Genomic DNA, 17,087 nt, shown 5'->3' on the forward strand with positions numbered 1-17,087 from the left:
ACTATGTAGACCAGGCTGGCTTTGAACTCACAGAGATCCACTTGCCTCTACCTCCCGAGTACTGGGATTAAAGGCGTGCGCCACAAAGTTCTAAAACGGTAAAGTCTGGTTTAACGTACACCATTAAATTTTATTGGCATAACTATTATGCATGCAAAAATGTTTTAGAACTACTATAAAATGGAATATTCACATGCATTATTAATTATGACTTTTAAAAATACAAATGATGTATAGTAAGGATCCTAGTCAGGTTTGGTGGTACATGCCTCTATCTCAGCACTTAAGACTGTAAATTCAAGGCCAGCAGGGTCTATATAGTAAGACTTTTTGTCTCTAAAAATTAAAAATAACAAAAGAAGGATCTTGAGAAGAAATGTGGATACTTCAGTAATAGGAAATACCAAATTAATAAAATCGATGTTTAAACTTGTTGTAGAATGACTTGACTGAAATATTTATTCTACCTTTTCATTCATTTCTTTTGAATGACAAAACTTTATGTAATATATTCCTAGATATGGTATGGAGGTTTGTTTGGGGTTTTTGTTTGGTTATTGTTTTGTTTTGTTTTTTTTTAAGAATCTCCCTGTGCAGCTGAGGCTGGCTCTGAATACACTATGTAGACTGTGTTGGCCTCAAACTCTACCTTTTGAGTGACCAAATTAGAGGTGTGTTAAAACCATGTCCTATCTGTTATGACTTTGCAAATGAAACAAAATTGATTGTATGTATACAGATAATATTCATAAGATGAATATGCTAAATCAAGGAACATTAATTAATTAATTAATTTTCTTAAGAGAGGAGCTCCCTGTCTTATCAGCTGGCCTTGAACTCGATAATGTAGACCAGGCTGGCCTCAGTCTCACAGATATTCTCCTATCTCTGTCTTCTGAGTGCTGGGATTAATTGTGTGCCCTGCCTGCAACACCTGGCTTTGCATATTGTTATTAAAAGTGAGTATTCATTTTGGTTCTCTTTCCCCAACCCCCAGCTCCAAAGCCGGACCTATTAGCAGCGGAGAAGAAAGTTTTTCCTCTAAAGCCTGAAGAAAAAGGTAAATCTGACTCCTCCTTCACCCACCATGTCCTTTCTTTGATTATCATCTTAAGGAAATAATGTTCCACAATTGATCCTCTACAGTTTTTTTCTGCACTTGTTGATACTTATTTTGCCATGTTTAGTTTTCTAAGAATGAATATTTTATCAAGATTGATTGGAAATTATCAAGTTGATAGCAATTTCTATCATAAAAAAATTCCTTTAGTAAGATGTAGTATTTTGATTGTATTTCAACTAATGTATAAGAAATCTTAGCATTAGAGAATTGACTTGTTATTTTTTTATAGTGATTCATTGAAAATAAGCTTAAAATTCTTTGGAATATATAAAAGTGAGCTCTTAAGTGTGGAGATAAGTATTCTTGAATCTTATTGCATTAAACATGGAACATTATTTCTAGATATGTGTTTTGTCAAAACATTGATACTAAGTTTTAAGAAAGTAAGGCTTTCTCTGTACAAAACAATCTGCAGTGCTTATCTCTAGATTGGGTTGAATATCGTTTTATAATGCTTTACCTAAATTATTGTCTTCTTAACTCATTTCTCCCACTTCAGTACCTTGTATGTCTTGTACTTCATAGAGTGTTTCCAGGGTTTTTTTTTTTTTTTTTTTTTTAAGTACACAAATTTTGGAGCAGTTTTAGGTTCACAAGAAGTTGAACCAAGGTCAGGCAAGATGGTTCAAGTAAAAGTGCGTGTTGTGTAAGCCTAACAATGTGAGTTTAATCCCTGGAAGCCACATTCCTGTTACCTCCACACATGTACCATGGAATGTGCACCCCCCCCCCACCATATCCACCCATACACAGCAATAAGAAGGAAGAAAAGAAATTGAACCAAAAGTTTAAAGAGTTCTCATATATCCTTTGTCCCCCTGTAGGTACACAGTCTTCTCCACTATAAACAGTCTGTGCCAGAGTGGTATATTTCTTGATTAGTGCTTATAACTATAAAGGACAAGTACAGTAACTTTCCCCTAGTGCTGTACATTCTGTTGGCTGGGTCAAATGCATTATGGCCTGTATCCACCATTTTAGCTTTCATTGTCCAGAAATTCCTCTCTGCTCCCCTCATACCTTCCCCCTTCTGAGTTCTTGGCACTCATGTGTCTCCTCACCTGTTTCCAGAGGTTTGTTCTTCCTAATGTGTGATATTGTAGGTAGCCTTTTTAAAATTTATTTTCTGTGTATGAATGTGTTGCCTGTGTGTATGTGAGTGCACCCGTATTGTGTAATGCCCACAGAGGTCAGAAGAGGGTGTTGGATTCTCCTGGAACTGAAGTTATTGATGGTTGTTAGCTGCCATGTGGGTGCTGGGGATTGAACCTGAGTCCTCTGCAAGAGCAGTCGGTGCACTTAACTGAGCACTTAACTGCTGCCCCATCTCTCCAGCCCTGTAGGTAGCCTTTTTAATAAGTTTCTTTCACTTACTATGCATATGAGATCTCCTCAGGTCTGTTTATATCTCACTTTACCCACTGAGGAATATTTTGATTGATTCCAAGTTTTGGAAGCTGCTATACACATGTATGTAGGTTTTTGTGTGGATGTTGTTTTCAGTGCATTCAAATCAACACCAAGGAGTGAGATTGCTGGCTTCTCTGGTCAGAACATGTTTAGTTTTGTGAGCAATGGCCAAACCATTTCCAAAGTAGCTGTGCTGTTCTGCAGACCCCCTGGCAGCGGGTCTGTATCCTTGCCAGCATTCTCTGTTGTGCATCTTAGACATTCGTATGTTGTGTGATCGTGTCTTCATGACATCCAGTGTTGAACATCCTTTTGTTTACTTCTCAGCTACACGTCTTTGGTGAAGTGTATGTTAGGGCTTTGTTCATTTTCTTGTTGAGTTCTTTGTATGTTTTGGATAGCACTCCTTTAAAACATGTATTTTTTCCAAATATTTTTTACATTGTTTGGCTTACTTTCCTTGTTGAGCAGTTTTACTTTTTAGGTTTTCTTAAAATTCTCTCTCTTTTTTATTTTTATTTTTTGGTCTTTTTGAGATGGGGTCTCCCTGTGGTTCCAGCTGGCTTAGCATTAGCTTTGTAGACCAGGTTGGCCTTGAACTCACAGAGATGCCATCTGCTTCCACCTCCCAAGGTGGGATCAAAGGCATGCTCCACCACCTTGCCTTAAAATTCTTTCCGAAAAGCTTATTTTATTTTTGGAGAGAGAGAGAGAGAGAGAGAGAAAGAAAGAGTGAAAGAGTGATTGATTTATGTGTCATTGTCAGAGTATGTGTGGAAATCAGAGGAAAACTTCTTACCATGTGTTCTGAGAACTGAACCCAGGTCACTAGGCCTGTATAGCAAGCACTTTGACCTGTTGAACTGTCTTGACAGTCCTAAATTTTATTAAATGTCTGATCATCAATCATTTCTTTATGGATCATGCCTTTGTTAATACCCAAGACTAATTCTTTTCCTATGCTAATATAGGAAATTTAAAAATTTAGGTCTGTGGTCACATTTGAGTTTTATCTAGCTTCTTAGCTTATTGCTAAAGGTCCTCTATAGGCTGTAGAAGAGAAGTCAAGCAGAACCTTGAGTTGAAGGCACAGGTAGGAATTTAGGCTGTCAGGGTGGTTGTGCAGTGTACCAGTGTAGTGGTTTCCGCACAGAGGGACCATGCAGTGATCTGCTTTGGGTTTACTCTGAGGCCTGAATGCTGACCCACACATGTATGAGGGGAAGTTTCATAGCTAGAGAGATAATTGCTGGAAAACAATAGTGGAAACAATTTCTGTTACTCACAAGTAGTTCACATTGCCATGAACAGAAAGAGCTTCTTGTAATATGTAGTGTGGATAGGGCAATTAGATGGAGTCCATAAAAGGACCCATCACCTAAGACCAAGGCTCCGATAATCTGATCATCGTGAAGACAGAGCTAACTAATTTCAGAACAGAATTGAAGTGTAAAATAAAATCCCGTGTTCAGGAGTATAGTGCTCACATCACCTACTGTCCGATGAACCAATATCAGACATGGAAAGAAGCAGGGAAATGGCAACACATGATCAAAAGGAAAGTCAGCCGGTAGAACCAGAGACAGAAGTGCAGAACTCGGGACTGCAGGCACGAACGTTGAAACAGCAAGTAGGAATATTTCTCATTGCTAGCTTTGTAGACCAGATTGGCCTTGAACTCACGGAGATGCCATCTGCTTCCTACTCCTGAGCGCTGGGATCAAAGGTGTGTTCCACCACACCCGGCCTTACAGTTCTTTTTAAAAAAGCTTATTTGTGTGTGTGTGTGTGTGTGTGTGTGTGAGAGAGAGAGAGAGAGAGAGAGAGAGAGAGAGAGAGAGAGAGAGCGTGAGCGCTGAACCCAGGTCTCTAGGAGTGTACAGCAAGCACTTTGAGCTGTTGTTTAAAGGAAAGCATGATGCTCTGAGAAATGGAGTATATAAGACTAATTAATTGATTATGTGGTGGTCATGAAAATTCTTTGGTGTCCATATCCATATAATTTTTTTTTTATTTTGGTATCTTTGTGTAGCCTCCCCTGGTCTGGAACTTGCTATGTAGACCTGGCTGGCCTCGATCTCACAGAGATCCACCTGCCTCTGCCTCCTGAGTGCTGCAATTAAAGGCATGTGCCACCATACCTGGCCTTTTGTATATCCATATAATTTTGTCACTTATTAAAGAAGAAATCAAATTTGTGAGGAGGATGTACTCTTTTTTAATGTAAAGAATTAAGCTTGATTGAGTGATACTGTAGGAAGTAGAGTACGGTCAGTGTTTTCACAGTTGATTGGCACTTTAATTGTATAATTGTCAGTGCTGAGAATACCACTTCATGAAAACACAGTGCAAGATGTCAGGAGTTCATTTAGAGCCATTTCAGAAATGTTGGTAATTGTTTAATCCCAAACCAAAATTCATTTGACAGTTTTTTAAAAAGGTAAAACTCAACTTAGCCGCTCAGATAGCAATTTAAAAACCAGGCATTCTAGTATAATATAATCACCAGATGCCACCAATTTGATGCTTACATGGTAAAGAGTGATGACAGGAAAATATTAAAAGTCTTTGATTTCTGTAATTAAACCATCGCGTTTCTGTAAGATCAGAAAAGTCGGGGCTGGAGAGATGGCTCAGCGGTTAAGAACACTGGTTGTTCTTGCAGAAGACCCAAGTTTGAATCCCAGCACCCACATGACAGCTAACAACTGTCCGTAACTCCAGTTCCAGGGGATCTGACGGCTTCTTCTGTCCTCCATGGGCAATGCACAACACGGGTGCACTTACCTACATGCAGGCAATGCACACATATACATAAAATAAAAAAATAGTAAAATTTTTTTAAAAAAGGAGCAGAAAAGTCCTGAATCCTAGCGAAGATATTTCAGGCAGCCTTTTGCTGTGATTGCTTTGACAGTTGTGCAGCAGTGAAAACTGCACATGTCTTCAGAACTGAGGCCGTGGCGACGCTTCATGATGCAGACATGCAAGTACTGCCAGAAACAGCTCACGTTCACTTTGCACTTGGTTTTCAGTTCACTTTTGGAGTTGCTTCCTTAAACTTCTTGTGCACTTGACATGTTTTTCATCCCCTCACATTCACAACCCAATTTGAATAGCTGATACGTGTGTCCTGCTCACCCACGGTCACACCCACATGCCCCCAACTCCTTGAAAGTGGTATTCGTCTCTGAGAACATCAAGAAGCATCTTGTGAAAGGTGACATTGCTGCTGCTGGTTCCCACCCAGAGCGCCCGCGTCCTTGGTAATTGATCCACTTATTTGCTGGATTAAATTTAATAAGTGATACCAAGGCTGGATCTTTGTTGTTCTGTTCTTCATTGTCTAGACAGCAGCCTCTCTCACATTCTCTGTGTCAGTCACCATCTTTTTATTGAAAATTCCAACTCAATATTTGGTTAACTTTGTATATATTTATTGTGTTTTTTGTTATTTTGGTCTTTTTGAGACAGGGTCTTTCTGTAACCACAGCTGGCCTGAAACGATATGTAGACCAAGCTGTTCTCTCTGCCTTTGGAGTGCTGGGATTAAAGATGTGGGCCACCATGCCTGGCTTATTTTAATTAAAAAAAATTTTTTTTTTGCTTTTTGATTACTGTGGGGTGTGTGTGTGTGTGTGTGTGTGTGTGTGTGTGTGTGTGTGTATGATATATGTATGTGAGTATGGGTATGTGCTTGCCATAGCATGTGTGGAGGTAAACAACCTTTTGTAGTCTCTTCTCTTCTTCTACTGTGGATTTTGGGGTTTGCACCTAAGTTTTCAGGCTTACATGCAAGCACTTTTGCCCTCTGAGTATCTCATTTACTCAGTTGCTTTCTTTGTATTACATACTTCTGCCATTTACACACACAAACACGCAGACACATGCACACACAGATTTTCACTGCAAACACTTTGACAACCAATACACAGACACATGCACACACACATTTGATTATTGTTTGATACAGGCGCTTGCCTGCTTGCCTTGGTTGGCCTTGAACTCCTGGGCTCAAACAGTTCTTTTGCTCCAGCCTCCAGGTAGGTTCATGACATGGTGCTTGGCCTAGAAAATGTTTTGTTTGCTGCTCATTCCCCAAAGATACTCTTGCCTTACATTGAATTCCCAGTGAACATAATCAAATCCACAGTACGTACTTTTCCATGCTGTCTGCAGTATGGAATCCACTCCATGTCATTGCTTAGGAGCAGACTTTTCCTGAGTCAATATATGCAGTGCTTAGGGTCTGAAGAGTTAAAAACAGTATGGAAGTTAAAATGCACTGAAATGATGTAGGTTTTCCAGTTCATATGTTGACCATAGATTCTCTTTATTCCTTTAATTTTTCCCTTTTATTTGCATATATTAACTGTACAAAATACTGGGTTGTAGCCTAAAATTTTTATACATGTCTATAATGTTCTTTAATCACATCACTCCTCTCCATTGCTGTCTTCTTCACGCCCCTCCTGTCCATCCTGCATCCTATCTCCTTCCTAAATGGTCCCCATTCTGCTTTCATGGCTTTTAAAAAATATCTAGATTCTACATATGGGAGGAGAAAATATTTTATATTTATCTTCCCGAGTCTGACTTATTTTGATTAATGTGATGATCTCTAGTTTTTCCATTTTGTTGCAAATGTAAGAGAGTCTTGAATAAGTCAGTAATCTCTAGATTATGCATTGCTTGGAAATCATTGTTCAAAAGATTGTTAGGGCCAGCAAGATAAGGCATCTGCTGCCAAACCTGATCAGCTGCATTTGATTTTGGGGACTCACATGGTGGAAGGAGAGAACTGACTTGCAGATTGTTTTCTGACCTCCACATACACACTATAACACAGGCGTGTCCTTCCCCACAAATAAATAGAATAAATGTAATGAAAAGCATACTCAAAAAGAGTCTTTTAATTTCTTTTATGCTCAGGAAACCTTGAACATACTGTTCTTTGCTGTGGAATTAAGATAATAATAAGATAAACATGTTTTAAGACTCATTTAGAGACATTTACTTGAAATATTGAACTCAAATGCCTTTCCGATTGTGACATAATATGTAGCAGAGACTCTGAGTTAAGTGCCATGACAGAGTTCATTTGTATTTTATATCTTGATATTTATTCACTAGTTTGAATTTAAAGATCACATTGACATCTTCAGTACAGTATTGGTAGTTTATTAAGTAGTTTTGTAAGTAGTTTATTAAGCTTACCTACCTGTGAAACAGACGTCTGTCATTACAGCATAAAATCGCTCAGCATTTCTTTATGAGGCAGTTGGCCTTTACTAGTTACCAGGAAGATTTTATTGAAATTATTTTTCATTTCTCAAAATGATACTCTTTACTTTAAAAAATATTTTATTTTATTTTTATGTGTATGAGTATATTGCCCACATGTGTAAGAGAACCCATGCTGTGCAATGCTGTGGAAGTCAGAAGGCATCAGATCTGGAACTGGAGCTACAGACGGTCTGGAACTGGAGCTACAGACGGTTGTTAGCTGCTATGTAGGTGCTGGGAATCGAACCTGGGTCCTCTGCAAGAGCAGTCAGTGCTCTTAACCTCTGAGCCATCTCTCCAGCCCCCAACACTCTTACTTTAATTAAAAATATTTTAATTGCATACATGGCATTAGGTTTCTTTATGGCCCTTTCAAACAGGATTTTTTTTCTGTTGATACTCCCTCCTGTCCCATCTATCTGATCTCTCCCATCCCTGAGAGCCTTTTGTATGCTTTCGTGTCACATGTAATCTAATGCCCCCCATACTTCGTTGTCCCTCTTGTAATCTCTTTTCTAGTTTTATAACCTCCACCTCCACCCTCATGTATGTACATATGTGTGTGTGTGTGTGTATTTTTCAATCCACCCATTTTCCTGCTAATTTCATGATTCATTTTTCTTTACAGCGGAATAAAATTCCCTTGTGTATGTATGCTACATTCCAAATGATACTCTTGACAGTTACTACTTAAACATCATGATAATGAAGAGCTTGAAAAATAAGCTTTTGAATCTCTTGGCCAGAGAGTGAATGCAATTGTAGGCCCCCAAAGGAACAAGATGCCAAGGATGAGTTATGTATTCAGGAAACTGGTGTAGGAGCCTCAGAGAGGTTGTGAAAAAGCTAGAAAGGTGGTGACATGCACACAGACATCTACACTCTCAGTCTGCATTGTATATTCAAAACTTGGGGGGGATGTCTTTAAAGCACATTGTACCTAGGATCCTCTCCAGAACTTTTATAGGTAGAACTTAGGTACTAATATTCTTAAAATTTTCCCAGTAATTCTAATCTGAAGTTTTGTAGGTCATGAAAATCCTTTTAATGCTATGATAAGCAGTCTATGTTTATTTGTTACATCTTGCCCTGCTCTTAAACTAATGATCAGGATTTTAGAATTTATTACGGACATAAAGAAAATGGATGTATGCATGTGTCATACACAACTTCATGTGCATGATCTATATTGTACATCAACTTGTTTAAAGGCTGTCTATTGAAAATTGGAAACTAGATTCCAGCTTGCAACGTTGTTTTTTTTCTGAATGAGCCTTTTTGGGAGGAGGGTGGAGAAAGCAGATACTGAGGATTGAACTTGGACCTTAGGTATGCTAGTCAGATGCCCTGCTACTGACCTATATCCCAAGGATGAGCCTTTTCTAGACAATGTTTTCCATAGTTTTGATGGCCAGAATTTGAGTTACCTGCTACTTGGCAGTTTGTCTCATCTAAGTCATCCCTTCTTTTCACTCACTCTGTATATTCTAGTCTACTGCCACACGATACTTGTAGAATACCAATTGTTCTTTTTTGCTCCTTCACAGTCCATCATAGGCTAGGCTCCCCATTACCTGGAATCCTCCTTTCCTCTGGATTGTTCTCCGCTTTGAATTTTTCATGTGTAGTTCTTTCTCAGTTTTCAAATTCTAGTTTAAAATGTTACTCTCTGCCACTATTTTCCATATTACTCTGTGTAAAAATAGGCACTTTCCCATATTGTCTGCCACATCTTTGCTTTGTGTTTTAGTATATTTCCTTTTCTTCCACCGGACTGAACTCCACTCTGTGTGTGTGTGTGTGTGTGTGTGTGTGTGTGTGTGTGTGTTTTAAATCCTCACGATTCTAGCATGTAGTATAGTAGATAGATAGTGCCATGTTAGTCAGACTTTGTAACCATGAGAAATACCCGAGAGAAACAGTTTAATGGAACAGACTAGACCCTGGTCCTCTTCAAGGGGAGTCAGTGCTCTTTAACTGCTGAGCCATCTCTCCAGCCCCTGAAATAACGTTTTTTTTTTGGTCTTTTTGAGACAGGGTCTCCTTGTAGCTCAGATGGTATGAAACTTGCTATGTGGACCAGGGTGGCCTTTAACTCAGAGATCCACCTGCCTCTGCCTCTCAAGTGCTGGGATTAAAGTGCTACCACACTTGGCAATAACTGTCTTTTTAATGGAGAAATATAAATGGCTAAGAAGCACATGGCCAGATGTTCAACATCCTTAGCTTCAGTCTTTAGGGGGGAGATGCCAGTCAAAACTGCAGTGAGCTGTTAGTTCCTACTCACCAGGATGGTTACAATTTTTAAAAAGGGAAAATAAGTATTGTTGAACATGTGTGGATATTAGCTTTTATATGTTGTTGGTATTAATGTAAACTGTTTATTAGCCACTATGTAAAAGTTTGATGATCCTTCAGAAAGTTAAGACAAATTTACCATACACCCTAACAGAATAATTAAAAACAAGTACTCAAATACACAAATGTCCATAGTGCATGGAAGAAGCAACCCGATGTCCTTCAGAGGATGGATGAACAGATTGTGCTGTATATAAGAGAATATTATTCAGGCATGAAAAGGTATACATAATGTGATGAACCTCAAAAACATACTCTGTGAAAAAGTGAGCCACGAAAGTTATGTATTCCATTATCTCCCAAGTCTGAACTATCCAGATTTGGTAATTCTGTAGAGATAGTCTAGCAAGTGGCTAGTTGCCAGGGATTTGGTGTGGGGATGTTTGGGAAGTAACTGATTCATGAAAACAGTTTGTTTGGGGTGGTAAAGTATTTTAGAACACAGAGGTAGTAGTTGCGTAATTTTGTGCATATGATCAGTGATGCTAAGTTGTACACTTTGATATCATCAGGTTTTTTGTTGTTGTTGTTTATTTTTGGTCTTTTTGAGGCAGGGTCTCCTTGTAGCCCCATCTGGCCTAGAACTCATGATGTAGACCAAGCTAGCCTGAAATCAGCAGTTTTGTGCTATGCAAATGTCACCTCATAAAATAAAAATTACTTTTTTTATTAAAATTAGTCTCCTGCCAGGTATGGTGCGGCACACCTGTAGTCCCAGCACTTGGGAGGCAGAGGTGGCAAGTGGATCTCTGTGAGTTCAAGGCCAGTCTGGTCTACATAATGAGTTCTAGGCCAGCTGGGGCTACGGGGAGACCCTCGTCTCAAAAAGACCAAAAACAAAAACAACAACAATAAAAAAGAATTAGAAAAACTTCAGTGGTTTTGATAATAACTTGTTAAGTATTGTTTAATCATTAGATGAAAAGCCACTATTGGAACAGAAACCTTCTAAACCAGCTGCTCCTCAAGTCCCACCGAAAAAGCCTACTCCACCCACCAAAGCCAATAACTTACTGAGGTCTCCTGGATCCGTGTACACAAAGCGACCTGAGAAACCAGTCCCTCCTCCACCTCCTGCAGCCAAGTGAGCTTCACCTAATCTTAAATTAGGGGATTACTCACCTTTAACCTAACGGGCTCTAGTGCCTTCTGAGTTTAAGTGCTTTAAAACATACTTGTTTTCATATTTTCTCTATAGTCTTTAATAATTCTGTTAAATGTTAAGTTTATATTCCCAATAAGTGAATGCACTAAACTGTTTTTACATTTCTGTTTTTATTGTTATCAGTTTTAGGATTAGAGGTTTATGCTTATGGAAGTAGTTTTATAGAACACACAGTAATCAGTATTATGTTACATAAAAAATCTTCACCACCACTGAATCACAATTTAAAAGTCCCATTTTACCTTCAAGTGAGTTTTCTTTTTGCATGTATGTTTTTCTCATTCCAGAATTAATGGAGACATTTCCACAATTTCATCAAAATTTGAAATGGAGTCAGTATCAAAACCAAAGCTGGATTCTGAACAATTGCCTCTGAGACCAAAATCAGTAGACCTTGATGCATTTGTAGCAAAGATCTCTAAAGAAACAGGTAGGTCAGCACAAAGAGAGTGCCTTAAACAGTAGCCAGCATGGATTTCAGAATGATTTGTGTATACCATTTGCAGATAGAAATAGCAGAATTTGTTGAAATGAGTTTAAAATTTGGTAGCCAGGGCAGGAAAACAAAGAAGTGAGCAAAATACAGTTCTTTTTTGGATTGAGATTTTTATTTTAACTGATCAGAAAAGAGAAATGGGTGAGGTTTTATATTGGTTAGAAAATGGAAGTAGTTAATCAAAAAAAAAATCTACCTATTATCTTATTATAGCTTTCTAATGCAGTAACCATTCCACCTAAATCAGATTAGAGTATATTTTAGTTTAAAAAATGTTTAAATAGGATGACATAGACTTTTGGTGCTAGCAGTAATTTTTATTTAATAAGACTTAAATATTTTTCTCTTCATCTGGAGAAACTTTTTCAATACGGGAAATAGTTTTGTTATGACTGACTATCAACAGGCTTCATTCACTTTTGCTAAATATTGCTGCTTAAGATCAAGGGCCGATTTTTTTTTTTCTTCCCCCAGCCTGTTAATCATCCTGTGTCCTCCACACTTCTTCCTGGTTCTAGGTATCCCTGTGAAGTGGGAGCACAGGTGTCTTTATACAGTTCTCTAGTAAAAGCATTATGCAGTCATTACATTGTTTGAATGGCTATTGTTTTATATAGAACTTGGCATGTCTGTTTAGAATTTTACATTTTCATAAGGCTTTTTCATAGATGCTCTTACACTTATTGTAAACTTAGATGCTGTTTTCCTTATTTTATGTCTAACAGTAAGGTACAGATATGCCACATGTGCACAATCACATAAATGAAGATTAATCTCTAGATTCCCTGGTATTATAAGTACTCTGATGGTCTTCAAAAATATTAACATTATAATACAGTTTTTTAGTTTCAGTGCTGACTTTTCATATTTACATTTAAACTTCAAGGCTAATTACACCTAGGCGTTTTTGAATCATAGCTTTATCAGAATAATGCTGTTACATTTCATTTTCAGAAATAAAGTTCTATTTTTCATCTTTTTGGTTTATCACTGCAAAGGCTCTGTCTTTTTCTTTGAGTCATTGGATTTGAAAGTTTTGTAAATTCTTTTGTTATTTGTATCTTGCCTACGTTGGGCGAAGCCATATTCATTACTGATGTTTGAGGATTGAGATGCGATTATAGTTTAGAGAAATTCACTAAATAATAGTCATGATATCTAGTTTGGTGAAAATTGACCTTATTTACTATTAAATAAAATGAAAAATGCTTTAAAATATCATGTATTTTTTGTAGCGTTTAATATTAAAATATAGAATTAGTGTCATTTTAATGTTTACTCAGAATATAACCAGAGTCCCTTTGAGGATTGAAGTCTGTATCTGTTACTTTTTACTCATTCTTGAACACCTGCTTTATTTAGTTTGTTTCAAGTTAGTAGAAATTTTAAATCACTTCAGAGAAAACAAGTTTCAATTTTTTTTGCAAAAATTTGTTATTTTCAGTTACATGTGTACCTGCATGTCATCATATGAGGGTATGCTTGTGAGTGCAGGTGTCCTCAGAGGCCAGAGACACTGGATCCGCCTGGAGCTAGAGTTGACAGGTGGTTGTGAGCTGACTGCTGTGGATGTTGGGAACTGAACTTGGGTTTTCTGTCAGAGCAGTATGCTCTCTTACCCACTCCAGCCCCAAGTTTTCACTTTTTTCCCTAGCTTTTCTGTATACATCTACCAATAAACTCTTTTGTATTTCTACTATAAATAATACATTTAACAATGTTGGAAAGTAAAAACTATGACTATATATACTGTCAGCTCTTATGTCCGTAGTGCTTATTTGTTTTTCATGTAAATAGACAAATAGGCTTGTGAAACAGAGCTTGACAATTTCCAATTTCTGCTTTAATTTTTATTTTGTTTTAATAAGAAGTTTAGAGTTGTTGAAATTTACCAAGGCAGAAAATTAACAGCTAAGCTCTGAACAACTGTCCTTTATTCTTTACACTTAATTTGGTAAACTTTGCTCTATCATATTTAACCTGTAAAGTTCAGCAATTGTAAGTTTTGGAAATCCAGGCAGTTGTCCATCCTCAGCAGTATGCTAGACATAGCTTCTGTCCTAAAGTAAAAGTGTGCTTGTTGCAGTGAGGAGCTTCTCTTGTAAGCATAGCATCACTTCAAGCAGAATTGATTGCTTCATATACTCTTTATCTGTGTAATATCTGTATAATACACATCCATCTTAAGGTAATTTAATATTATTTTTAGTGTACCTTTGTTTTGACCACTACCCACTTCCCTTGAGGTAAGGTGTAGAATTTTCCACTTAAGAAATTCTGTTGCCATTCAGTGTTATTTTTAAGCATTTTCAATTTTGGGTTTTTGGTCTGTTCTTTTATATAAAAATGTTCTACCTCTTCTATGAGATTAAGATTAGAAATGAGTATTGGTTTGAGTACAGTAACACATGGCATTAGGCTGATGATGCACCATTTATATTTTTGGCTTAGTTTGAAGTTGTACATTTTTAAAATGATGTATAAAGTTAGTCTGGTAAGTTTCAGAAAATGTAAAACATAGGTGAAACATCTTATTGAGAGTTCAGTTGTCTTTTAAATAATTTCAGGTGAGATGATGTAGTAGAAACTGCACCGACCTTGCTGCCGAAACCATGTATTTTATTTACTGGTCGGTTGCTCATGAGCAGTTCTGCTCTCCAGATGCATTTCCTTGCTTGACTAGTTAGTGACTGAGTGACCAAACCTAGCCACGGCACCCCCCAGGATGCCCAATGAACGTTACTGTACATGTCTTGTTTCTTTAGACCCGCCTCACTTCTAAATCCATCTCATTCTCTTTCTGCTTTAATCTGTGAAAGATATGATTTCCTGACCTTACTCTCAGACATAAAATTTTTCTGTTAACACAGCCACATAAAAACATGTGTATGTAAAATAAGTGTACATACAGCAATACAGATTCTGGCTTTCGTATATATAAGAAAGTCATTCCTAGACTGTTCATTTGGGCTTTCTATTTCTCTAATGGCCTGAGAGCTTCAGTTCCCTCACCAATATCTTCATATAAAACAGTGCTACAAATTGCAGAGCTTTTAGGAACCATGTTTTAATTTCTTTCTCTTTTTCAATGCTTCATCAGAAATTAGTTTTAAGGAAAGTATCAGTGCTATCAATTAATTATAAGTTAACATGGTCCAGGTATTTCTAAAAGAGTAAATTTCTAAGGAGCAAAGTTACTTTCAAATTAGTTTTAAAATATTAGCTAGAAGATTTAGTACCAACATAGCAGTTACATTGAGAAAGTTCAGGTGATGTGTCTTTTGATTTAAGTACATTGTTGACTTTTTACTGATAAATTCTTTTAAAATTAAAAAGAAAATTTTTAGAAAAAAATGCATTATTTGATACTGAAGCATTCATTGTTGAAAATCATTCTTTCTCTTTGGTGTTATAGTTGGTTTTTCTTTAAACTGCTTTTCAACTTATTTATTTCCCCCAGAAAGAATTTATAGTGGGACTTTTCAGATAAAGCTACTTTTGAATAGTGGACTTTATAAACAGTGAGATTTGTATCCAAACTAGGATCAAAACAAAGTTTCTAGTGATCATTTCTTTGTTTAGTTTAAGGAGCATTTCATAAAAGGTGGTAATATCTTCATATGTGTATGAGATAAGTGAAAGGTCACATTGAGTCAAACTTTATGGTGAGGCATTTGAAAATAATATTTGGCATATTTTATTTCACAATATTATGAAATAAAATCACCTCTTTATTGTAATATCTGTATTGTACCAAATTCTAGAACTTGACTAAAGGTAGTCTAATGTTAGTTAAAACTATATTATGAGATGTGAGTACATTGCTTTGCACTCATGGCCTTTTAAACTAATAAGCTATCCTTTAGAAACTGTCTTGGTATTGTTCAGTGAGTAATGGACAAGGCTTCTTTTTATCATACTGTATATTGAATTTAATAATAATCTTAAACTTTCATTTTAAAAGACAACGGAATAAATCTAAAATCTAATACACAACCTTTCATAAGTTTAGAAAACCTGCAGTAGTTATGTGCTCAAACATTGAAATGCTTCTGTTCATTCTACAACTGTTCTTTTTTTCCTGCTTTGTAAAATAATTTTTTTGGTTTAGTCTTTTTTCTAGACATTCCTATCCTTGACTTTTCTTTCCAGATTTTGTTTCCTAGCCTGTTTGCCATGTTTCCTCCCTTCTTACGTGTCAGGAAATTATCCTACCCTTCTCCATTTTGGTAAGATACCAATTTATAAAAGAAATCAAAGTAGTATGTTCAGTATAAGTAGGTGGTGCACATTATCTTTTTCTTTGTAATTTTACTGAAAGTGTACATGTTTGTTTGTTGGTTTATTCTAACCCTTTTGGTTTTCCATTTTGAAAGAAAATCAAGTTTATTTTTGGAAGTCTTTCATGGTTATAGTTTAAAATACTCTTGATAAAAGATTTCCAAAAAGTTTGCAACCATAAAGGTCAGATTTTCTTCCATAATTGGCTGTTTCACTTGACTTTATAAAAAACTTTGCATGTCTTCCTCAGAATATACAGGAATGTAAGTGGCTGTCAGTGACAGATGTGGTTGCAGGAGTTGATAACTTGCCTCTTAGGCCATTTTCATAGTGAAAATCTGTTGCTAAATTTTGCTCAGATGAATTTTAAAGCATTTAGAAGCATCATGTGTTCAAAATGTGCACTGTTCCATTTTTCTCACCTAATGGCTTAAATGGAGAACCTGAGAGAGTTTAAGAATGGTGAAGTTGTCTTGGTGTTGCATCCCCAAACTGGACATAGCAAAGATAAACTTACATGCTTATGAATACACTTGAATATACTTTGTAAATCTGCATTTTATTCACCCTTTCAGTTTCATTTCTCTTTGATTTTGTCCATGCTTTTTTTTTTTTTCTTTCTGCCAGTTGCTTAAATATGCATTTGAAAATAATCTCTGCAGGCCAGAATGATTGGCTTTTACTTTTCAAAGATTTTTTTTTTGTAGGTTGTCAGTACACATTTATCACTTTAACATCTTTTGCTATACCAGTTATTTTCTTTAATATATTTACAAATAGAATGACATATACTTAATTTAAATTAAACCTTTTTTAGACTATATAATACATTCTCTACTAAAGTCACTTGTTTCTTCCTATGGCTTGCTGTATTTTATAGTTATTGACAAGTAATGAAAAGATCAGAAAATTAAACTGATCTTATTAGAGGGTTTATATTGAAATATTAGCTTAGTGACCTCATACAA

General features: G+C 36.6%; 1 protein-coding gene across 1 annotated transcript in view; it reads left to right on the plus strand.

The window, feature by feature from the left end:
- Cd2ap (CD2 associated protein) overlaps positions 1–17,087 on the plus strand; it is a 122,909-nt gene that overhangs the window by 91,986 nt on the left and 13,836 nt on the right. Inside the window, exons 11-13 of the mRNA XM_008846733.3 lie at positions 998–1,060; positions 11,096–11,261; positions 11,630–11,772. Coding sequence (XP_008844955.1) covers positions 998–1,060; positions 11,096–11,261; positions 11,630–11,772 — 372 coding nt within the window. The remainder of the gene's footprint in view (positions 1–997; positions 1,061–11,095; positions 11,262–11,629; positions 11,773–17,087) is intronic.

Source organism: Nannospalax galili, unplaced genomic scaffold (genome assembly GCF_000622305.1).
Source record: "Nannospalax galili isolate Female #2095 unplaced genomic scaffold, S.galili_v1.0 scaffold803, whole genome shotgun sequence".
Classification (NCBI taxonomy): domain Eukaryota; kingdom Metazoa; phylum Chordata; class Mammalia; order Rodentia; family Spalacidae; genus Nannospalax; species Nannospalax galili.